The 24,487-nt window shown below is 48.9% G+C and overlaps 2 protein-coding genes across 2 annotated transcripts in view; one reads left to right on the top strand and one right to left on the bottom strand.

Moving 5' to 3' along the window:
- The window catches only part of SYT6 (synaptotagmin 6), a 37,749-nt gene extending 29,085 nt beyond the window's left edge, over window positions 1-8,664 (top strand). The window contains exons 4-7 of the mRNA XM_013189769.3: window positions 418-538; window positions 1,825-1,996; window positions 2,660-2,810; window positions 7,998-8,664. Coding sequence (XP_013045223.1) covers window positions 418-538; window positions 1,825-1,996; window positions 2,660-2,810; window positions 7,998-8,069 — 516 coding nt within the window. The 3' untranslated portion in view covers window positions 8,070-8,664. The remainder of the gene's footprint in view (window positions 1-417; window positions 539-1,824; window positions 1,997-2,659; window positions 2,811-7,997) is intronic.
- A 12,922-nt stretch (window positions 8,665-21,586) lies between these two features.
- OLFML3 (olfactomedin like 3) lies at window positions 21,587-23,986 on the bottom strand. Its single transcript, XM_066983228.1, has 3 exons — window positions 23,611-23,986; window positions 23,012-23,297; window positions 21,587-22,651 (listed from the first exon to the last, which is right to left on the bottom strand). Exons 1-3 carry the CDS (start codon window positions 23,719-23,721, stop codon window positions 21,867-21,869), a joined length of 1,182 nt encoding a protein of 393 aa, XP_066839329.1. The 5' UTR covers window positions 23,722-23,986; the 3' UTR covers window positions 21,587-21,866.
- Between the last annotated feature and the right edge of the window lie 501 nt (window positions 23,987-24,487).

Here is a 24,487-nt window from a genome sequence, read left to right as displayed (position 1 = left end):
TACTACTGTAATTTCCTTAATGGTCTTTATTTGGTGTCAGATGCCACTTCTGTGTAAGCAATGGAGCAGAAAAAGAGGAGTACATTAGCTGTAACGTAGTAATGGGAAATGCACACTCCGCTGAGGCAGTGGAAGATTATCCTTAACTATGATTTGAAGCTGTAACATTTAGACACACATTTTTCTTGTTCCCTATATTCATTTTTAGCCAAATAATGTTGGAATATGCTGAAAAATAAATTCTGTGGCACCACCATATAGTAAAGTGTAATTCGCTGAAAAATGACAGCATAGAGAAAAGCCTGTTTTAGTGTGAATGCTACATGAATCCTGCACAAAGCATTGTGTCAGAGCGTGGAGGCAGCCTAACTGATTCTTGAACATTTCCAATATAATGTGTTCTCTGTTTTATTGAAGGAAAGCGTGGACCTGGGAGAGATCATGTTTTCCCTTTGTTATTTGCCAACTGCAGGTCGCCTCACCTTAACAGTCATTAAATGCAGGAATCTCAAAGCTATGGATATCACTGGATACTCAGGTAGGTGCTTGATCACTAAGAAGGGCCCCATTGCATCCACACTTCCCCCTCCTCCCTTGGGATAGCAGTGTCAGTGGACAGTGGACATACGTCTCTTGGTGCTAAATGTGTCATCACTGAAATACATGACAAAGCTTTGTGCATGCTTAAAGCATGCACAAATTTTTTAAAGTAGAATTATCTATTCAACCCATTCCCAAGGGCATAAATCCAGAGACAATGATTCTATAGCTGAATACGCTGTTCAAGGAGACTGCCAGTGGACTGGAGTTCTACATGAAAAGCAGTTTCTTTTCCAGAGATCAATGTCACAGTATTTGAATTTCATCAAGAACTTGTGTAAAATACAGAAACAGTACAGTAAAAAATCTTTGCAGAAAACAATTCTGCTTAGCTGGAGCTTGATGCCATTTGAAAAGTCTAAGGATTAAGACTTCAGATAAAGCCAGCTCAGCATTTCTGTAATAATATGCTGCAGGTTTAGTGCCACTTCAAAATGCATTGAAATTGCCCAAGCAGCCAATATAACAAACAGAAGCTGTTTGTATCTAAAGTGCATTCTGCCATGGTCAGCCAGTAGACAGCAAGTGAGGTAGAGCTGCCCTAATACCTTCTTTTTCTGCTCTCTAACAATTGGAAAATGTTTTTTAAAATTCCTCTACTTGCTGTAACTCTGCTCCATAATTTTAACAATTGGATAGAAAAAGATGCCTGTAAAATAACCCCCTCTTCCAGTTTTGATCTTCAAAATTCTGCATTACATTTTGTTCTTGGGCAAATTTTGAAAAAGTTCCAGTTTTGCTTCACAGAAAGCAATGGGTTTGCTTTCTGCGTCCATGCAATTAATGCCTGAGTGCCCATTGCCCACTATCACCATCGTATGAATATTGGCTCTAGGTTTAAGATGTGGCCTTCTTATACTTGCAAACCCTTACCACTGACGGAAACAGATGATTTTTTTTCCTTCCAAGAAATCTGCAGTAATGGTTCTCCAGTGCCTGAACCTCACAGAATTGTAATATGTTTGGGGTTGGAAGGGACCTTTAAAGAACATCTAGTCCAACCCCTCTGCAGGGGGGGTGGGAGTGGTCAGCATTCACACCAGTACGAGGAATTGTGGATTCTACTGGTACAGAAACATCCTTTTTTTCTAAAAATACATTTGAGGAGTGCCTTTGGCTGACAATAATTTAAAGTCTATCCTTTGAAAGTGCTGTTTCTATATTGTGAAGGTAACAAAATAAATCTCCATAAACAGAAGGCCTTCTCCTCTCTCTCCTTCTCAGATCCATATGTCAAAGTGTCTTTGCTCTGTGATGGGCGAAGACTGAAAAAGAAGAAAACCACCATAAAGAAAAACACACTTAATCCCACTTACAATGAAGCAATAATCTTTGACATTCCCCCAGAGAATATGGATCAAGTCAGTCTACTTATCTCCGTCATGGATTATGATAGGTAGGTGGGAGACTCTGGAGAACAGGAGAGGAAAAAAATCCCATTGGGCACAGGTTTTCTGCTCAGTAGTAATTTTCCTTACTATCACAACCTTGATTGCACTGCTGTCTGGCATAAATCTGTCTCCAGTGATTTACTGTTAAAGAGCCATTTATACTTATGATCATGGATAATTAGCTGCTAAAATACTAAGTATGGTAAAACTGATCCTTTGCTTTATGGCATTTTCTTCAGTGACTAGTGTGTGTCCCTTTGCTATTTACTTGTCCTGCAATTCATCATCCAGTTTTAGAAAGCAAATGTCTTCACTCAGAGCAGCAATAGGTGTATGAATTATCAATTACTGAACTTGTTCTTATTCTTGCTGTACACCACTACATGACACATGCTTTCAGATTCTGTATCAGGACTGATCTATAGTTCAAATCATTTAAAAGTTGTTATAACTGTTTCTGGTGATGACAGGGACTTGCTGTTCTGAGAGCTGCATGCACAAACAGCATCAGGCCAGATCTTGCTGTTGCAGTGCAGGTATCATGCGGGTCCCACGTTCACTGGCAGCATGTCTCATGGTGCTCTGATAGCATGGGTCAGAAGTCTCGGTTTGATCGTGCACGGCATTATGAGCAAGAGATAATTGTGTTGCTTTTCTATTTTCTTCAGAGTGGGTCATAATGAGATCATTGGGGTTTGCCGTGTGGGAGTCAATGCTGAAGGACTTGGCAGAGACCACTGGAATGAGATGCTGGCATACCCACGCAAGCCCATTGCACACTGGCATCCATTAGTGGAGGTAAAGAAGTCTTTCAAAGAGGTGTGTAGTGCTATTCTTTCCTTTTAATGCATATACTGTGCATGACTGAGCTGTTTCAGGGCTTTCAGAGAGGAGTTACTCTCGCTTGGGAGTTCCTGACAACGGCTGAGGGAATGTTCTCACCAGAAATGAACTCTAGAAAACGAACACCTGTATCATCTTGAAATAGTTTCTTGAGCTTGCAAGCAAGAGTGAAAGGGATTGTATTTACAGATGTGACAGTTGCTGTGGGGTTTTGTTTCTTTGTTTTTTTGTTTTATAGAAGACAGAGTGGTAAGGAAAGCAAATGCTGTTCTGATTGCAGAACAAAGTGTCCAGGGATATCATGTAATTCAAGTTTCAATTTTTCATCCTAAAAGATTTTTCTGTTGACTCATCTCCAAGCCTTTGAGGGAGAATAAATATAACAAATATAATTGCTCTAAGCATCTCCAGAGAAAGAGATTCACTTGATGCAGCCTCAGATGATAAAATAAGCCTGAAAAGCCTGAGTGCCATTTGGACCACCTCTAGAATTTTCTTCCTCCTTGCACTCCATTTTCTTACACTCCTATGGAGTTGTCTGCTTTATGTCTTATTTAGCTCATAAATTCAGGAGGAGAAAAATTTGAAGACTGGCACTCATATTATTGACACTTCAGGTATGAAAATAAAGCCAGCATCTGTGACCAGCAGTAGTAAAATAAAAGCAATTAAAAATGTAACTGGGGTTAAGGAAACATTTCTTTCAAAGCCACAGACTAGGTTCATAGCAAAGATTACCTTATTTTCTCTTTGAAGTTCAGATACTGAGCTCTACTAGAAGGCAGATACTAGCCATGGCAGTCCACTATTGTAGTCAAAACCAGTAGGCAACAACTCTTTTTTTTTTCTTAAAAATCTGCTCTTTCCTCTAACAAGAATACAGTTTGTGCTCAGTATGCTCCAACTCAACTCTTACTCATCAGGCTAGTTTCTGAAATTCGAATTTGCCCATACCACAGGCAGGTCTGTTTCATGTGCTGGTTTCTTTCTTTCTCCAAGCACTTGTAAGCAGCTACCGTGTGAGCGAGAGGACAGCCAGCACCTAGCAGATCTCTGCAGCAATTTTCATTCTTGCTCTTTCCCTTAGTGGCATTTCTCTACCCCGGCTGAAACATGACTGCAGGATGCTGCCCAGAGCCATGACTAATCAGAGGAATTTCCTCTCTTCCTGGACCCAGGTCCAGTTACACCCAGTAGGGGAACTTAGCAATTAAATATTTTATTTTAAGACACAGTGGAGAATATCAGATAACTGAAATGTGACGATCCATACTCAGTTGTATGAGATCATTCATGAGCTCATATTGCACCACTATAAATAAGAAGAAATGACCCAGGATCAGTTGTGTAGAACTGGTATAAATCAAAACAGAATTAAAGCAATGTAGAATTTGTGTATAACAGTAATATTGCCTTTGGGTGGTGAGCAGTACCAGGCATTCATTAGGCTTTTCATACTAGAACACTAGCACCTTTCACATGAATCATAACTGTTTGGACAAGCAGCATATGCTGTCTCATGCTGCCACGGAGAGCTGGGGATCAGCGACTGCTGCATTTTAGCATAAATGCTTAGTGATCTATCATTTGACTAGTTAGCTCAATTTCTATATCATCAGTAGCACCTCCTTGGCACATCACCAGCTGCCGACTCTGACCCAGGGGCAGGAGATCCTTCTGCCATTTGTCATTTATATGACTTTACTACACGATTTTTCAGATGAAGGCTGGAGTTTGAAAGAAAGACTCCTGTAAAATTTTTGAGAATAAATGGAAAGAAAAGGACATCATTATTTTGAGAAATTTAGAGAAACTGGAAGACATAAGATGACTCACCACTTAAAATATACTTTAAAAGTCACTGCTGAGCCCCAGTAAAATACAAGTGAATCATTTCACCCCTCAGTGCACAGGTCAGGAGCTCTCCTTAAAAACAAAGAAATAAACAAAAGCACAAACAAACACTCTGATCATCTGTTGTGCTATCTCTGCCACAAACCAGTGCACAGAGACAGCAAGCAAATGGTCCCTGTATTTATTTGCCCTTTTCAGCTTTAGCAATGCTGTCTGCAGCTCCATACTGCAGCTAAAAAAAAAAAAAAAAAAAAAAAAGGGCAGAAAAAGGCACAGGATCCTGGACAGAAATTACTGGGGAAATGCTGTTTGTTGGTTACAACTAATCACATCATCTTTTCCATATATTTTTGTGCATCTTTTAAAAGTAGTTTTCACTTTGTATCCTGTATCGTGCAGCTCCAGGTTCCTAGCAGGTGAAGGCCACCCAGACCCACGGGGATGAGCTCCGGGCAGTGGAGAGGTCAGGCACAGCCGCTGGCTGCAGCCCTGGTGTGGGCCCAGCAGCCGCCATCTCCCCGCGCCTGTCCTTGGCCCTTGTGTCTTCACAGTGGGGTGACTCAGTCTGTGCTAGGATCCCCAGCAGCCATTGTCATCATCTCCAAGGGTGTTTGGTGCCAGGGAACGGCAAACACAGCCTTCACTTTCTGGTTGATCCTCACTGTCTGCTCTCTGTTTGCTCCAGTGATTAGTAATAGCCTCTTCTGTGCGTCAGTTTCTTTCCTGATTGAGTGCTTGATCTTAAAGTGAAACCAAGAAAACTAGGCTTGAAGCGTCTTTATAAAGGCGTAAGTTGAGAAACAGATCACTGAAGCTATTAACCTGGAGGATACAAAGCTATTTAGTCCCTCCTTTCTTCTCTCCCATGCCTCTCCACAGTCATATATCCCTCATCCTCTTGATGAGAGGAGAGGCCTCTCATCACATAGCTGAAGACTGCAGACACATGTAGGAAAGAATGGGGAATCTGGAATTTGTTTTCTAATCTGACAGGTATTTCTTGGAAAAGCTCTGTCTAAAAAAGGGGTTTCCACCATATTTTGAATACAGCTCAAAATCACACATGCTGATGAAGTTACAGTTAAGAACAATGTCAACAGGGAAGCATGTTCCATCAGTGAGGACAAACCAGCCCATCCCTTGGTCCCCACCGTTGCTGGTGCCAGGACCTGCCCGATGGACAGGGCTGCTCCCCTGCAGCCCTGACCTCCAGCTGCTGAGCTGTACTAACGCAGCCCCAAAACCCTGCTTCTGGGTGGCAGGAGTTGCTTGGGTCTTTCTCTGTGAGCCAGTTTTGCGTTTCTTCCCTTGCTGGAGTCCTTAGGGAAGCTTTCTTTTGTCCCATTTCATGTCTTTGGTTGCTCCGTATTTATCAACAGTGAGTAACAAACTTTAATGACCGTGCTTCTTTAATGACGATCATCATTAAAAAGGAACATGTGCAAATGAATCATTAATTACAGGCTTCTAAGTAGTATCCTCCTCACACTGACTTTTAGAAGGAGACTTTGTGAACAGAGATTAGAATTCTACTTGCTTTTGCCTTTTGGAATTACTCTGACAGAAAGCTCTTTCTGTCAGCACCAAACCTGTACCCGTTCCTCTGCCCCGAGGCGCTGCTGGTGCCTGCTGCTGTGGCCTTGGCCGCCCAGCTGCACTTCAGCCATCCCACTCGCTGCTGTTCCCTTCTTCTACATTTATCAGTACATCAGCCTGCCAGGTTAAGTGATGTGTTTACAAAAAATATATAGCGAATTACAGTGTATCTTTCCAGACTTTGAAGGGGACTTCTGAACATTGGGAATTTCTTTGTTGTGTATGAAAGAAAAACTCCACCTTATATCACAGAGTAGCATCGCCAGTGCAATGCAAACCAGGCCTTTGATGTTGCCAAGTACCTCTGACATTTGGCGTGGGAGCATTTATTAGTTTAAAGTGTTTCTCCAGATAAAAACTGACAACTTTGCTGAGAGCTAAGTCATGCCCATAATGAAGAACAACCATTTATCTTTAAAGATATGCAAAACCAACCTCTTCCAGACTTTTGGGCATGTTTGACTTCCCATGAGCTCTTCCTAGTTTCTGAGTTGTGCTGTCTGCAGCCTGGCTCATTATTGCCTCTCCCTTGGCAGAATGAATACCTGGATTTCATGTCTAAGCTGCAGTGGTACTCTGGGAGTGTTTGGGCCCCATTTGGGCCACATGCACTGTGTATACAGTCTGTGATGTTAAATGTTTTCCCTAACAAAATGTGCATGTCACCAGAGAAACAAGTTCCCCAGAATTTATCATGATTTATCATGATCTGAAAAACTTCATTTTGCACACCCTTGGGGTATTCTTCAGAGTAGTTTGGATGCTCTTTCTGTAGCACAGTGATGTGTGTGCTCAGGACTTGGCAGAAGATGCATTGCTGTGATTTCTCTTTTCCCATGACTAGTTCTACTTGAACTGGTTTGGTGCAATTTGCCTAATGAGTTTTCACCCACAGAAGTGAAATTCGTATACGCTAAAGTGTGAATGTGATCTAGCAAAGAGTTTGCTTATGTGGGAGAGGAAGGAATTGATCTGGGGGAGAAGGAAGCAGTGGAAGTATTATGCCTCCTGTTGTCTTTAGGAAATGTCTATCATTTGTCATTTGAATATAATAAAACAAGATGGTGAGATGGGCAAGTACTCAAAAGCTTAAGTAGTAATGATTTTGAATTATAGTAATAGCCCCCAAGGCAGATGACTAATAATTTATGATCTCATAAGTATGGCAAAAAAATAATAATAATAAAAAAAAATGTTCACTACATCTACTCACTGTGATCTGATTTTCATTTTGAGAAATATCCCTGGCACTGTGGACATAACTTCAATGGAATAATACTACCATTCCAATACTTTCCAATACTGGAAATAATAAATAATACTTTCCAATACAGGAAAGCATTTTTTGCAGTTATTCAGTATTTCTTAAAAACAAACAAACAAACAAACAAAACCCACCAACACTAAACCAGGAAACAATGGAAAGGTAAACTAAGAGCAAACTTTGTCTACAGAATGTACATAGATACTATTTATTTTTCTTTTGGGGAGGGGATATCAGTCCTCACAATTGTGGACTGATTTACAAAGTAATAGAATAGAGCATTCAGTAATTCTTCCTGACTGGCTAAATGCAGGCATTCAATGAGTTGAAGCATGCTGTGGAGCAGATGATACTGTAAAAGAGGAGATAGGGAACAAGGTAAATGGATGTAAGAGTTTCAAACGATCTCTCCCATCTGCTTAGGCTTGCATTCTTTTTTCTCCCACCAGTGGCAAGGCCGAGCAGCAAGCTTTGACAGCCAGGGGTCTTGTCCCTCTCCTAAACCACCACCCACACCCTGATACAGCAGAGCAAGAAGAAAAACAGGACTAAACCAAGTTATTTTTGCACTTGGCCTACAGTCTCAGTAGTTTGTTGCTGAGTGGCAGTGGCTGCAGTGAGACTCCAGCCTAGTTGTTCCCGCATAAGTAAAGGCAGAAACCCGTTTTGTGGTCAAATACGTCTTTGTCTAATACGTCTCCCAAGGTGATGTGTTTCTTTTTGTGGATTTTACTGTAAAGACCTGTTTCCAAAGGAAGACGGTGTACTGAGACATGAGCTGGAAATTTGGTCTGTAAAATAAGATGTAAAATAGTTTTTAATGTGTATAAAGGTTGGAAAATTGCAAAGATGTTTTGAGTTTCTACAGACAGCACACTTTGCCAGGAAAGGAGACATCTGGACCAGCTGTGCTGCACTGTCTGTGCCTGCTTAGAAGAACAGAACTGGAAGACTTGAGAAGACTTCTTCTGGTCTGTGAGCAGCTCTTTACTGTTGTGATCAGCCCAAATTCAGCAACGTGTTTACAGGTTTCCTGTTCATGTAGAGGTGTTCATGAGCTGTTAGAAGTGTGTGCAGTGTATATCCCAAATTCCTTTTGTCATATATAAAAAGAAAAAGCTGTTGGTTCCTCGGGGGGGGGGTGGGGGTGGGGAGTGGGGAGTGGGGTGGAACTGTATTTCTGTATTTCAAGTCTCCCTAGAGCTACCTGCATGAACAGTTTCTTAAGACTCCCTTTGTAGCTGCTGCTCTTTACCCCCTGTAACATCACCACATCATGTGGAGCACTGGAGTTGTCATGAGTGGAGCTCAGACATGAAAGGGGAAAAGATGTTACAGAAATAGGTGAAATTCTTGCATGAACACTAGATCTTTATTTCTTACATCATCCTAGTAATAAAGGGTGAACAAAAGGGTAAAGGGAAATATAGAAAAACAACTAATAGTAGAAAAACTTCCACACTTTTGTCTTGAAAAATCAGCACTTCCTTAATGAATAAAGTTTCTAGGGCCCAAGACTCAGAGGAAGATCAAATTGTGAAAAATGAAACTTCCCTGGCTCCTTGGCTGCAGAGACCAAAAATGAAGTTACAACGCTGTGTACTAGCTTTGCAAGTACAGCCAATTCAGCTGATCTTTATCAGACAGCTGCAGATTCTGGACGCTTTCACATCTTGTATTTTTTTCTGAGTTGCTAAATATGTTAGTGCTATTTGTTCCATTGTGATTAAATTAATTAAATTAATAAAATTAAATTAAAATATTTAGGTTTTGAGTCAAAACAAAATTTGCTAGAGAGACAGCCATTCCTTCTCATATCAGGTTAGCAGGAACTGCATCCATCAGCCACAATTTTCAGGTCAACTTCAGTTTTCATTTTCCTAAATGTCACAGCATCAGCCTTCACTGAACATCAGAACTGTTGTGAATGCAGAGAAGGATATTCATTTGCATTGATTTTCTGGGTAAGATGAGTTCAGTGATGGACAAATACGTACCTTCTAGTCACACCATGTGTCTTAATTCTCTTTATGTGCCACGTGCTATAGAAGCAGAAACAATAAAATCATTTTATTTGTAACTCTTGCCTTGCCTTGTGAAATGCTTCCTCTCATAAAAACAGTAATCATGTGCTATGTGATTTCAGATGGTTACAGTAATCGTATCAGACAGTACTGAAGGCGATGATAACACATCCTCACTTGGTAAGGGATGCTGCAGAGGCAGACCACACGTTTTGAAGCAGACACTCCTTAGGCTATCAGAGCCACAGTTCTTGATTGTCCTGGGGCATGCTGTGCACATTCTTTGGGGATCTGCTGGCAATAGTCACAGAAGAAAAAATATATATATATATAAAAAACCAAGAGCTTACAGTCCATTTAAACAGAAAGGTGGTAAAACTAGTAAAAGTAGTACCAGGAAAACTGGTGAAAGTAGTTTTCCAGCATAAAGAGAAGTACTGTATACTTCTACCAAGGGACACCACTGAGTACTTCCAGGGCAACTCATCTTTTCTGGGAACATTCCAGTCTTATTATAGGAAACAGTTCTAACCATCCCAAATAATCGGTTTACAGTGGATAGTTCAAAAGCTGACTGCAGGCCCTCTGAAACTCGATCTGAGCTGGACTGAGCCTTCAGGTTTTTAATGTCATGAATAGGAAGTGGCCTCTTACAGGTTTGTAGATCAAAGCACCTGTAACGCAAGTGCAGAGTGGAAGATGTGCCCAGAGCAAGCTGCCGCAGTCCCAGCTGGATAAGAGGATGGCACTTGACAGTCTCTAATTGCACTAACCCACTCAATTTTTTTTTCTTCTTTAATCCTGGCTTCTTGTTTTTTTGGTGTTCTCTGTATATTTTCTGTCTTTTATCCATTCTTCTTGTTATCTAGGATTTAGTCAAAACATACGTGGGGTTTGACACAAAGCTTCTATTTTTGATCCTTGCTTCACACAGATAATCAATTTCCACTCAATACTGACTGTCACTTGCATTACTGGAAAACTGGATCTCTTGCTAGCGAAAAACACCCACTCCTCGATGGCTCAAAAACCCCTACATTTATATTTTAAATGCTGAGATTTTGCCTCGTCCCTCAAAAAGGAGATAATCAAACCATTGTGTGTTTGTCATCGCCTCAGCACAGCCACTCGAGAAGATTGGTCACACTAATGGAAACTAGATACACTGTACAAGCACAAATATTTCTCTGTCATCTAAAGAAGGATTATAACTCTGAAAACAGCTGAAGCTGGCACAAGCCCCATCCCAGAATTCAATCAGACTTTATTACTCCTTCCCTCTTTCCATGCTACTCTTAATTATATAATAACTCACAGAGGAGTGATATGATTATAGAGCAAAATGAGGCGGACCACCTCAGGGCCACATACCATGGAACAGCCTGCACAAACACTGGTTGTTGGTCTCTGCAAAGTCTGCAAGCAGCCACAAATGAATAGTTTACTTTATGTTGAGTAATGCAAACAAAATAAACACACGACAGCATTCCCAGACCTTCCTTTTCTTTTTGATTTTAGTCTCACAGTCTCCAGTTTCGTAGAACAATGACTGACTGTAGGAAAAGCAAGAGAAACTGCAGTGAGGCCTGCCACTTAATTACTGCTAGTTTAATGATGGGGACACAGGGCAATGTGAACCCCCACGGGTATGTTGGACTGCTCATTACGAGGGAACAGGGGTGGAGCCAAGGAACTGTCCACAGCCAAGTTCCTACCCACTGATTTGACAACAAAATAACTTGGTATATGAGAAAAATGTGAAAAACACACAGTGGAAAGTGAGGTCAGCTGCTGTGAAGCTCTGCTGTCTGCACTGAGAAGAAAGCTGGGCAGGAGCTGTAGCCTGTTTTTTTTTGCCAGGACGAACATCACCCCAAAGTCAGGGCTGTCAAGAGGCCAGTGCTGCAGGTGAGACTGTGAGAAGCGGAGCTTGGCTCTTCTTTGCAGATGCACAAACCTAGAAAAAAAATGGATTTTGTCCAAGTGTTGGAGGCATTCCTGGTAACACTGCTTGGCTAATGACACCTCTGCTGCAGTCAGCCTTCAGTGGCAAAGTCACTTAAATGTTCAAGAAATGTTTTCTTTTGTTTTCCTGGACTTAACACAATGATAATTTGTAATTACATTTTACTGTTTTATATATAAACATTTTTAAAACAGTGCATCAGTCATGCAAATATAGTTACATATATTATGTTCCTATGACATTTCTAATTAAAAATAAGGAATTTACAGCACATATATTTCAAAAACCCAGTGTAGGTTTCTATTAAAAAGACAGTTCATTAAAGCTAATAAAATACCTTTGAATGGCTCAACACAAATCCTAGAGCATATTCTGTTGCCACGGAAACAGTCGGCACCAAAGCCAAGTGGAGACAAGAGTAGCTACAGCACCAGAAATAAAATGCAAAAATGTGATTAGGCAGACAAAGAGCCCACTGAGTCTGGGGTGCCGTCCTCCTGGCTCCTCCCTGCCCAGGGTCCCCGCAGCCCTTCGTGGATCACCCGGGCGCTGCTGTGACACGAGGCAGGGCTGGGGTTCCAGCGCTGCACCCCATGGAGGTGTCCATGGGGAATGGGGGTGCGTGGTAGAGAGGACATCGCCTGTGCTGGGGGCAGGGGCAGTCAGAAGAGCAGAGCATCCCATAGTGAACCGATGACTGGGAAATGTAGCCCAGTCATCAAAGGCACATAGGCAAATTCCTTCTGTATTGTTAATTTCTTCCAAAGTAAGAGACCCGCTCCTAACCTTCTGGTCGCAGCTGCACATCCCTCTCCATTTCAAACCGCATTAGAATTTTTTTTTTTCCTGCCAGAAGGAATAAAGTGGAAGCGCAGTAATTACTTTTTTTTTTTTTTTTTTTTTTTTAAATCAAGTCAGCTTGCCAGCGCTGCTCTTGGATAGCTCACGTAAATGAAGCAGGATGCTGCTCGTTGCTCTGCTCGTGATGCTCTGGGACCCTCAGCAGGGCTGCCCTGCCCACCGCTCCAGCCCCTCGGCCCTGAGCACAAAGTGACGTGCCCCCTCCCCAGCCCCAGCAGCACCACCCGGGGCTGCTTGGTGCTGCCACAGGCCCTGGTGCTTCTCCCCTTTGAGCACGTCTGCACCACGCGTGGCAACGCAGTCTGGCTGTTGGGTATGGCCCCTGCCTGCCGGAGATGTGCACTCTGCCAGGCCATAGCAGTTACCAGGAGGAGCTTACTGCCCGTTGTGTAGCTTCAGCTTTATCTAATGAACCTCTAATTGCTGCACGCTGTGCATGTCCCGCAAGGCTGCTGGCATTGCTCTGCCTGCCCCCAGCCTTAGCGGGATCTCTGCCAGAGTGTGGGGGATCATGTGCTGTGACCGGGGGTGCCGGGCCGGAGCCCCCGCGGAGCCCTAGGGAAGCAGGCCGTGCTCAGGGGCTGAGGACACAGATGCATCAGGCTTTTGTTTGCAGCCCCATCTGCTTCCCAGCACAATGTCCAGCTGCCCAAAGGCTCGTCACACTTTGCAAAGCCATGGGGGGGGGGGGGGGGGGGGGGGGGGGTTGAACCAGCACAAATATCATGTTTCTACAGCTGCAACTATGAAAGGGGTTTGTGAATTCATGCCATGCCCCATCCGGTCCCAGAGAGCAGGCGGTGTTCTCCCTTGCCATGGAGAAAAAAAACATCACCAAGCCCCCAAATGGTGTTGTGCAAGCAGACGCTGCAGTTGTTTGTATTCCAAGTAAATAGGATGGGCTGGTGCTGGCCCAGCAGAGGGTCTTGGAAGATCAATCCTCAAAGGCAATGCCACCAGTCAGGGCTGGGCTGTGCATGCTCCTAGACCTGTAGCACCGAGGCAGCATCTGATGTTATTTTGCTGCACTGGGTACTCAAAAACTGCCCCAGCAGCATCTCCTGCCCTGCAGCACTCGCAGCCTCCGCAGCAAATTACAGAACACCTTAACCCAGGGCTGTCCCCACTGCCACTTGTGCTTGATTGGAGTGGTGATTTCAGGCATTTTTTTGGATTCCTCACTCTAAAAAGAATGGTTTAAAATTCTCCCAGTGTGGTATGAGCTGCCCCTGGCTAGCTGCAGAGGGTGATGGTGCTGGGTGCTGCAAAGGAGCCAGGCTGGCCCTGCTGCCGTCACCCACCAAGGCGGCAACAGCCTGCCAGCACAGGCTTCTTTCTCATGGACAATCAAACATATCAAAAATGTCAAAGGTCTTCATTATTTTCTATCATAAATCCACAGAACTTAAAAATCAATCTTCTTTCTGAAATGTGGAATTTGTCTGGTGTGTCTGAATGACCGGCAAAAAATAAGATGTTTTCCAGAGCAAAGACAGTCCCTGCAGCAACAGGCATTGGTGCTGCCAGATGCAGGATCGTCAAATACCTCAGCAACAAACACCCTTCGGGGCGAACCATGGCTGACTGGAGATTGAATTTAATGAGAATTTGTTTAGCTAGAGGATGTTTTAAATCTCTGAGGACTGAAATCCAAAATGCCCTCCTTCATACCCCGAGCAATATCCCCTCTGCCCTGGGAAGGTGCCAGGACCAGTGGCTCCATTCAGAAAAGCTGGGTGCAGGATGCCCAGCCAAGGGCAGCAGCTGTGTTTCTGCCCCATGGCAAGCGCCGGGGGCTGGGGTGGCAGGGGCCCCACCCCAGGAAGGCTTGCCTTGGGGTCCAGGTCAATTCCAAGGACCCCAGCAGATGTGGTTTCTTTGGCTCAAAACAAGAGTTCCCAGAAGCAGGAACAGAGTGGACGATGTGGTAAAAATAGTTCTTTCCTGAAACTGCATGTTTCTCTAAGCCTGTGAAAGCAGCTTTTGGAATGAAGGGAGAAATGGAAGATCCAGGAATACAAATCAATGGCACGTAATTGCCTGGTTTGCCTGAATACAGCTGAGCATCGCAAAGGGATATTGCACAGTTGACACACAGCATGAGGATGCTGCACCCCAGCTGTACCAAATTTCTTGGGGTTTATTGGTACTGATGTCCCTTATGTTTCTTTCTTGCTGTATTCTGCAGCAACCTGAACATTTCAATTTCTCAGGCAAGCTTGGATAAGGAATGGAAAGAAGATGGCAGATTACTCTGACATCGGAGATGGCTCCACTGGGGAAAACTGCTTTTCATTTAAAACCTTGCTTTTATAGAAAAAAAAAATGCAGTCAAGGAAGCACTGAGAATTTAGAACAAAGCTGTGAGGAGCAATCTCCTCCAGGAGCTGATTACAAACCATAACTCTGGTCTGTGGGCTGCCTGCTCATCTGTTGGAGTTCTCGAGGTTGCAAAGCTTGGAGCACTTTGAGGTTAAACAGGAGAGGTAAAGTGACTGAAGGGCTGCAGCTACTCAGCAGGAAGTAGCTACGTGGAGGTCAGGGACTGCATTTCTACTGCAAATTAATTGATACATTAATATGCATTTCTTTGTTCTCTTTTTCCTCTCCGTTGCATGGTCTCATAACATATAAAAAATCTTGCTTTCCCACTGGGAGCTCGCCCACCAGCCCCACAGCCGCTACCCCGGCTCCCTGGGTGCCTGGCAGGCTCCTGCCACCACCTCCATGCCCCAGGAGCAGCACTCTGCCCCGGCTTCCCCCGCCACGTAGAGCCCTGTCACGGACCTGCTCCTCCTGCCCCAGCCAGAGGCTCGGTCATCTGAGATGCTCCATGGCTCTAAAACAGCATTAAAACATCTCCAAACCCATTGCAAGCATGCAGCTTGGAGTGAGAGGTGCCAAGCGCTGCTGCTTGGCAAGGGACAAGGAAGGAAGCACGTTGCTTTGGTGAGGCGGGGGTGATGAGCCAGGGCCCCTCAGAGCAGCTGGGACAAGGAGGCAGCCCCGCTGCACCGAGCTGCGCAGGCTCCTGGCCTCCGGTCCCCGCCACGGATGCCTGCCCTGGCGGCTTTGCCTCGTGGATTCAGTCAGACCTCACATTTTTTCTTACTGGAGCAATTCCATGGAAAGTGCTTATCTTGCTTCACTTGCAAGGGCTAGTAGGCAATTTTGGAGAAACTCATTTAACTGTGATACTAGTGAGTCAATAACACACTTCTGTATTTTATTAGAAACAGAAAAAAAAATTGTTTGTTTTGACCCTACCTGTGTAGCCACGACATCAATTTTCCGTAATAATTGGTTACCATGGTTATACGTCCTTCCAGGCTGCCAGATGCCTGCAGCAGAAAGGCACCACCTCGGCCGCAGCACCGGGGTGCTGTGCAACGCGGGGGCAGCCGCTCCGGCCCCCCCGGGTCCCACGTCCCTGAGCACAGCCACGGGTGCTCACTGCACCGAGCAGGGCACCTGCCCCTGCCCGTGCCTCGGGCCTGGAGTTGCCATTTACACAACCTCAGCTGCAGGAGAGGGGCCAGAAGCAAACAGATGAGGAAAACCCTTCTGGGGGTCTTTGGAACTGGTCCACGATCCCCAGGCTGCAGCCGGTTCCAGGGCAAAGCACAGGGGAGGGAAACTCAAGCTCTCCTTTGCCACAGGAAGGACCACTGCATCCCTCAGCACTTTTGCCTTGGGAGGATGTACTGAGCAGAAAATTTGGATCTATTCCAGACAGGCTCTGGGAGCTGATTTTCAGAGAGCAGAGGAATTAAAGAACTGCTTAGATGAATAGCTGAGCTAGTATTTTTGTGTCCTCAGGAAACATCTTTCATAATAATAGAATTAGTAATAATAACACCCCAGAGAAGATCCCACTGAAATCATGTAGACTGCAGGATGCATGAAATCCTGAGGATGGTGCGAGCTGCCTGCGTGGGTCCTCCTCATGTCAGCAATATCCTTGTTGACTGGAGACAAACCTTTTACTGCGAATTGGGAGCAATGCATGCAGCATAATCCAGCCTGATCAAAGTACTGAGGTAACTGCAAATTCTGTTCATAATGGAAACTGTCCAGAAAATAATGAAATTATTTGCAAATAATGTTGCAAACCACAGCTTCTCTGACAGGACTGTGAGCTCTGAATCCAAAGATTTTGTTTTTAATCTTCTTGTCAAGAGGAAAGGATGGTACAGATGCCCCAGCACTAGGAAGGATGAGCAGAGCACGATTGCTTCCCTCCAGCAGACCTGTCAGCTCCGCAGTGAGCCCCATATTTTTGCAGAATCCACTTCTTTAATGAAATCCCGGTTTCTGTCTCTCCCTTTGCCTCTGCCAGCAAAGCACATGTGAAGAGGAGAGTGCAGAGGGAACAAGAGCACCGTGGTGGGGCCGGGGCTGGTGGTGGGAGGCAGCTGGGTGCTGCAGAGGGCACGGCAGGAGCCGCATCCACTGCTTGAGGAGGAAACGCAGGGCTGGGGGAGGTAGAGGCAAGCTGAACAGAGCTGCAGCCCAGCATGCTGATCCCTGGATCTCTCATCATCATCATCTCTGCCAGGCAGAAGTGGCTGCAGATGAAGGGCCCCAGCCACATTCCCCACCAGACTGATGTGCCCCAGGCTGGATGGGGCAGCACAGGGCTCAGCAGGACAGTGGGCAGGGGTCAGCATCCCAGGAAAGCACTCCGCAGCACCTTGTGACTCCTGCCCCTGCAGTCCCCCCCCACACACACCTTTAACACCCACAGCCCAGGGGCCCTTCTGTCCCCAAATCTGCAAGACTCCCTTGTAGATCCCTGAGAGCACTGACAATGCAAAAAACAGAAGTAGTGCAGAGCTGTGATTAAGCACGCGCTTTAACCCTGCTTTAACCCTGCTGTTATTTGGAAGATCCTACTTTGAGAAGAAGGAGACTGCCTCAGCCAGCCAGCCCCGTCACCAACTCCTGCCTGGGCACCAGCAGGTTCAGCTCCAGCTCCAGCCCAGCCCACACCAGCATGAAGCCATAGGCCAGGGCTCTGCCTCTCTGCCACGAGGCTCTCAGCAAACTATCCTGGTGAATTTGGTTTTGCTTATTCTATACTTCCATTGCAAAGCACAAAGGACCTTAAGCAAGCTGCTGCCGTCTTCTTTCCTTCCTGACACTAAGATCCTCCCAAGCTCCTACATCCTCCCACTTCTGTGAAGTCCTGGACAGAGAGCGTTATTGCTTCCCAATTCATGTGTGACAAGTTAGACCTCAACCAGATGTTATGTGGGCAGAAATACCTATTTGAAGTTAAAAGCCTGTGATTATACTTGCCAACCAGGCATTAAGAAAGCATTGAATGGAGAAGTTATTCTCCCCTTCTTGTTTCAATAAAATAGTATCTTTACAATACACTTGTTTAAGTTGCCTACTTTTAATTTAGTTTCCTAGGTTCTAATACTACATGAAAAATCATTTCACTTTATCAACGGTTCTCATGAGCTGGAAAAGAGCAAGAAAAAAAGCCAGCATCCTTGAAAATTAGACAAAGAGGAAAAAAATAGCTGTGGGAGATCTTGCTTTCTCTTTCCTAGTGTTAACATAACTTCTCAATTTACTTTATCAGATTGCCTTCCGAAGGGAAGTATTTTTCAAGAGGAACAGAGATGAAAGGAATTATTACTTACACAGATTCTTCTTTAAAGAGATAAAATATTTGGCAATTAAAGCATGAGAAGCTGTAGACTCACAAGGAAAGCAGTGACTTCACCAGAAAAGGCATATTAACATATTTTCCACTAATCTCTCATTACAGAAAGCGATAGCACTGCTGTGAAGCACTGCCTCTGCAGAGGGGCTCTCTGCCCCCTGTGGAGCTGCGGCAGCTGCGGGTCAGGGACGTGTACCACAAGGCATTGTGCATGCTGCAGCCCAGAGAGCAGGGGGACACGAGCGAGTCCCTGCTCTTGTGCTGGAGCCACCTTCATCAGCCAGCTGAGCCAGGGACACACTTAGAATAAAAGCTTTAAAGAAAATCTGATAGGGGGAAAGGGCCTGGCCACAGTGGCTGTAGGTAAACCTGCCCAAGGGATGAACAGGAATACAGCGGAGTCTCTGCCACCGGTAACTCTGAGTTCAGGAGTTCATCCTCCTAAACGCATGGTAGCTCAGAGGGATTCGGTGGGTGGCAGTGGCCCGGGCAGTTCTGAGGTCTGGGCTGCGCAGAGTGACGAAGGACCAGCCCCACAAGCTAAGGAAAACCCTGTTCCCAATAGGGGCAGGGGGCTTAAGGAAGCTCCGGGAGGTGGAGGCACAGAGGGTGTGAGCAGTGCCAGGAAAGGGCTGGGGCAGAGCTGCACCTGGCAGCAGAAACAGGGGCAAGGTCAATGGAGCAGATGTTGAGCCCCAGGGTTTAAATGCAGGTGTCATCGCCCCCCCCGCCCCCATTCCCCCACTCCCAGGGGCAGAGATGCAGGTGGGGGGTAATTAATGTTTATCAGGGCACTCAGTGTCCTGGCAGCCCCATTACCTGTGGCACAACCTTTGCTTCCTCTTAATGAGGTTGATAAATATTTAAGCAAGAAAAAGAGAAATCAATAAAACCTAGCAGGAGGTGAACTCTAGCCTTTACGTCTTTCTTCCCGGTGAGGGCAGCTGCGGGCTGGGGGCTTGGGGCTTGCTCAGCCCACTGGCCACACGGGATGCTGCACAGGAGCAGCCACGCTTCGCCCGAGCTCCCTTCAGCCAGCTCAGAGTGGAACCACTTTTACAGATCAAACATGATTTTTGTCTCAGGGTTTGTCAGCAAATGCAGATAATGCTGTTCTGCTTTACAGGGTTATTCTGAGGATTAATTTGTTGATGTTTCTTGAAGTACTTTGAGGATGTGGAGTGCTACATAAGTACTGCATTTTATAAGCCGATCAGACACTGCAGTTATCTTTCTGTTTTGCCTCATTCCCAAAGTGTTTGTACAAAACAAATTCCACATAAGCATGGTGATACTGTAGGCGACGGCAGGCAGCGTTTGTCATGTCGGCACTTTACAGGGTGGCAGCAGGCGGCCCTCCCGCCCCAAAAGCTGCCATTTCCCGTGCTAGTAAATGCTTCCCAAGCGTCCCCGCTTTCCCATGTCATGGCATCCTGGGCTGCTAGGTGCACCCAGGTGGTTCAGGCCGTGGCTGTCACCCGGCAGTGCTCAGGACGCACCAAGACCACGGTCACTGCCTGGGGGCCGCACGCCTGGGTAAAGCTGCAGCCGGAGGGGCTGCGTCTGTGGCATAGCCACAAGGCAGTGGAGAGAAAACAGTTTGCCTCTTGTCTCATGAGCAGTATTTTGTGAGTAAATCACAGGTTCTCAGCTCTCATGGAAGAGCCACGTTTGTCATTGTGGACAGGCTGGCCTTCCTGTCTGCTCTGCTGGGGCTCCGGAGAGGAGCTCTGTGCAACACAGGCCAGCCGCAGGGCGTCATGCCCCTCCTGCAATGGCAAGGTGAATCCTAATCTGCCAGATTTTCCAAAGACATTAAAATGTTTGATGGACTTGTGCCACTCTGGACAATCAAAAGCCTGCCAGTGCAGCTGCTGTCTGTACCTCGTGCCACTGATGCCAAGGCGAGCACCGACATCTGTGGCAGTGACCGTCAGATTTTGCAGGAATGCTGTTTCAGGTTAGATGTTTTCTGGTGTAGAATCATTGCTGCCCCACCAGTTTTAATTCAAGCTAGAGAAATCATTGGCATAATTATTTACAACTGTGCAATTTCTGAAAATTGTATTTCTGTTACTGTAGTTATTGATCTTGAAAAGGGCTATAAATTAACTTGACGGTTCACATCATTCTTCTCACTTGGATTATTTCTCTGCTTGATTTGCACTGCGTTGAACTTTCAGCACCACCCAATTACAGTCATTCAAAGTGTGTTTAAACATTTTTCTTGTGCAATCAAGATAATTATAATACAGAACTTGAAGCAAGTATCGAGTCACCTTCACGTTGCAGGACAGCATCCCTCGAGGCAGGCCCAGCTTTTCAGCAGCACAGGGACGGCGTGGCGGTGCTGTGGCTCAGGAGGGCTCGTGGCCCTTCGCACCATGGCCACAGCCCCCAGAGCCCCCTGGATGCGCTGCAGTCATGCTCCCCATCACCTCCCTGGGGTGCCTGGGCAGCCCTGCGCCACACCAGCAGGAGGAATCCTCATCTGGCCAGGTAAGCTCACAGTTTCATATACTGAGCGTTTGTACCCAGACCTGATTTCTAATGTGAAAAATGCATGCTTAATGACACACAGACACCTCGTAATTCAGCCTCTGTGCTCAGGCATCTGGAGCAACTGTGATAGGAATAAATCACAGAACATCTGGGTTTCTGGATGACATCTGGCATCTCTGGGCCAAGTCCTGCATTGCCCAGGGGTGAGGTGCGAGTGGAAGCACGTGGGGTAGTTGCTGCTGGGTGATGTGGCAGGGACTGGTGGGACGTGGCACAGTGGCGCTCAGTGCTGCCGCCAGCTGTGGGTGGCCAAGGCCAAGCCCCGTTTTGTGCCCAGGGCCCTCCTGGTGCTGTGCTCATGTCCGTGCCCAGCACGTGCCTGCTGCAGCCCCCAGCCCCCCCAATCAGAGATGGGGGGACTTCAGGCCTGACAGAGCCAGAGCTGCCGCCCAAGGGGCTCCAGCACCAGCCCTGTCCCGCCCCCGTCTCCTCTGGGGTTTGGGTGCTGCCACCATGGAGCCATGCAGGTTTCATCGCCACAAAGCGGGGATGGGAAGAGGCCTGGGGGACTGAGGGCCATAGGTATGGGTTTTGTGACAACCCTGTGACTGCAGAGGGAAGACAAGTGTGCTTCATTAGACATAAACTGGGAAAATCAGCAACATCTGGTGACTGCTGGCTAGGATGCCTCACCAACACGTGAGGAAAATCTCCAGTTGTTCTCTCAGATTAAGGGATTTTGCTGTTTGCTCACAGTTTTGTACATACAAAACAGGCAGGCCCTGGCCTGGCTCAGAGGTGCCAAAGCCCCAGCCTAATGTCCTGCCTGACCCCCAGGACCCCTGCCCAAACCCCCCCAAGCAGCAGCCATACTCACTGCTCTGGCCGGCCCTGCACGGGCACCCCACTCTTGGGAACAGCCCTTCGGGGTGACCGGGGCAGTGTGGAGCTCACTGCTCCGGAGCCCGGCCCCAGCACCCCATGCTCCCCCCAAGCAGGTGGCTGCAGTGAGCTGCATAGCATTTATTCAATGTATCACAGAGAAGAAAGCCTTGTTAAATTAGTCCAGGTTTCTTCAGAGAGGTCATAGGCAGGGACACCCCGTGCTGGCAGGTGGAGGGAGGCCTGGGGCGGTGGTCCAGCATTTCACCATTTCACAGTGATGGGATACGGGGCAGAGGTGCCACCCCATGCCAGGGCTGGAGGTGCTACCACAGGGCAGGAGGGGCAGAGCCACGCTCACTGGGGCAGGGTTGCCAGAGGCGTGGGGGTGCCCTGCCGTGGCCCCTTAGACCTCCAGCTTCTTCTTCATCTCCATGCGGTAGATGATCTGGTAGCCGTCATCCCAAGCATAGATCTGCCTCTCCCGGGGGCTGTACTTCATGCTGGAGTGGGAGCCATAGCGCTTGGGGAAGTAGACGAGGGAGGCATCCTCAGGGGCCAGCGTCCCACTGACATCAAAGACACACTGCACGCGGGAGCGGCTGGGCAGGCGGGTGTTGTAGGCCACGTGCAGCGCCCCACACACCACGAAGGCGCCCTCGGCGTTCTCCCGTGGGCATGGCGTGTCCCACATCTGCTCGATATCCAGCGAGGTGGGGTCCAGCTTGGCCAGGCATATGTTCTTCTCATTCTCCTTGGTGGCGTAGATGGCCCAGAGCCCCTCCTCATCTGCTGCCATCTCAATGTAGGTGAAGGGGGAGAGCCCAAAGACGGGAATCTGCTCCTCGGCCGGGAACACCGAGCTGTCCACCACTGTCTTGTTGGCCAAGTTGAACTTGATCACCTGGAAGGGGCCCTGCTGGCGGATGTAGTAGAGGTGCCCGTCATAGACAAGATGCCCAGTGCCCACCCAGGGGTAGGGCAGCTTGATGCGGGCAGCCTTGCGGGTGGCAGAGAAGAGGGTGAATTCCCGCATGCGGGGGAAGACATACACTGTGTCGTTGGCAGTACCATCGAAGACGTAGATCTTCTCAGAGTTCCCTGCAGCATCCTTGGTCCAGAGACCTGAGGTACTGCCAAAACGCTTCAGGATCTTCATGGCTCTGACGCTCGCAATGGTGTCGCTGCAATCTGCAAGAGTCGAGCAGCTGTGAAAGCCTGAAAGCCACCTGGCCCTGCAGGCAGGGAGGTTCTCGCCCCGCGCTGGGGTCACCCTGTGCTCAATGCACATAGGCCTTGGTGTGTCCCACCCCACTCCCCAGGCAACTCCCTTGCAAACTTGCTGCAGAGGCTGCAGTGCCATCCCCGCTGGCACCAATAAGCCCCGTTCTGTTCCTGTGCATCAGGCTAGGGACGCCACCCCCAGCCCAGCCCAGCCCAGCTTGGGAGATGCCCAAGACCCCGCTGGGGAGTCAATGCCACGACGTGACCGAGCCTGGGGCAACCCTGCACCCGGAACCACCTCACAGGGGAGCCGCGGCAGGCTCTCACCAGTCAGCTTGGTGTACTTCTCATTCTTCCTCTGCTTAGCCGTGGCCACCTGCTTCTCCATCAGCGTTTCGTCCACCTCCACGCAGGGCGGCGCGGGGTTCTGCGTCTCCAGGTAGTCCACCTCGCGCTCCAGGCGGTCCACGCGCACTGCCGCGCCCTCCGCCTCCGACCGCAGCGCCTCCCGCTCCTTCTCGGCAGTCTCCAGCATCCCCAGCACCTGGTTCTTGAAGTCTCGCAGCTCCGTGGAATAGCGGCTGCTCTGGTCGTGCCACTGCGAGATCCGCTCCTGGGGCGGCCGAGGGGACACCGGGGGCTCGGGGCGGCACGGCCCACGCGTGGCAGCCGTCCCGTCGCCCGCGCCCGACGGCGGGAGCCCCCGCGGCCCCCCGGCGCTCGCGTCCTGGGCCCCGTCCCGCCGCGGTCCCGCGCCCGCGACCCTCCCGCCCCCCCCCCCGCGGTCCCTCTCCCGGCCCCCCCCCCCCGCACCGCTCCCCCGCACCGCGCCGCGCGGGGGCCCCCCGGCGGCTCCTCCTCGCCCCGGGCCTGCTCCCGGCCCCGCCAGGCGCGGGGGAAGCGGCGCGCGGAGCCCCGCTCCGTACCTCCAGCAGGGCGAGGCGCCGCTCCACGTACTCCATGAACTGCTGCTGCTGGGCGCGCGGGGCCGCGGCGAGGAGCGGCAGCAGCAGCAGGCAGCAGCGCCAGGGCCCCATGGCCGTCGGAGAGTGCGGCCGGCGCTGCCTCCACCTCAGCGCTCAGGAATGCTCCGGCCCCTCGCGGCCCTGATCGAATCCAGATGGGAAGCGGGGAGGGGAGGCTGCGCCCTCGCCGCGAGACCGGCCCCGGGCGCCTTAACCCCTTCGCGCCCCGCCGGGACGGGCGACGGGGACAGGGCTCGGCCCCCAGCCCGGAGCCGCCGCGAAGCCCCGCGCGCGGCCGGGGTGCCCGCAGCGGGCGGCACAGCCCCCGCCGAGCCGGGAGCTCCCCCCCGGGGGCCCGGCCGCGGCTCTCCGGGGCGCTGCCGTTCCGCGGCGCCGCGCACGGTGCGCGCCCGCCCCCTGGCGCCCCAGAGCCGCGGGGACCCTGCGGCTGCCCCCGAGAGCCGGCGACCGGCGGCGGGCAGAGGCCTCGGGCAGCCGCCCCCCGGCGGGGCGGACCCCCCGGCGGCTCCCGGTCGCGGTGGGAAGGCCGGTGCCCGTCCCGGCCTCCTGGGGGAGCCGTCCTGGGCCCCCAGGCATCGAGCGGGGCGAGAAGGGAGAGAGCAGCTCCGGGCCGCCCGGCAGCACCTGGCACGCGGGCCTGGGCCCAGCAGGGGAGGCGGCGCAGCAGCACGCAGCTCCGGGAGCGCTCGGAGCGCCGCGGCTGGACGTGCGAAGTCAAACCCGGCTACGAGCAGACACCGAGGCGATGGGAAAAGCTTCCTTCGCGCCTGAGACAGCGCTGGTCGCTGCTTGGCCCGCGGCGAGGCCGGCCCTGCAC

The sequence above is a fragment of the Anser cygnoides genome, chromosome 25 (assembly GCF_040182565.1).
Source record: "Anser cygnoides isolate HZ-2024a breed goose chromosome 25, Taihu_goose_T2T_genome, whole genome shotgun sequence".
Taxonomy (NCBI): domain Eukaryota; kingdom Metazoa; phylum Chordata; class Aves; order Anseriformes; family Anatidae; genus Anser; species Anser cygnoides.
The sequence above is the reverse complement of the archived record's forward strand: the minus strand, read 5'-3'. Positions and strand labels throughout refer to the sequence as shown.

Bases quoted from the DNA above. Each gene is read 5' to 3' on its own strand.
- OLFML3 (XM_066983228.1), bottom strand. From the start codon at position 23,721: ATGGGGCCCTGGCGCTGCTGCCTGCTGCTGCTGCCGCTCCTCGCCGCG. The intron at 23,298-23,610 runs GTACGGAGCGGG...CGGCCGCCCCAG, and splicing joins GGCGCCTCGCCCTGCTGGAG to GAGCGGATCTCGCAGTGGCA. The intron at 22,652-23,011 runs GTGAGAGCCTGC...CGACTCTTGCAG, and splicing joins GAAGTACACCAAGCTGACTG to ATTGCAGCGACACCATTGCG.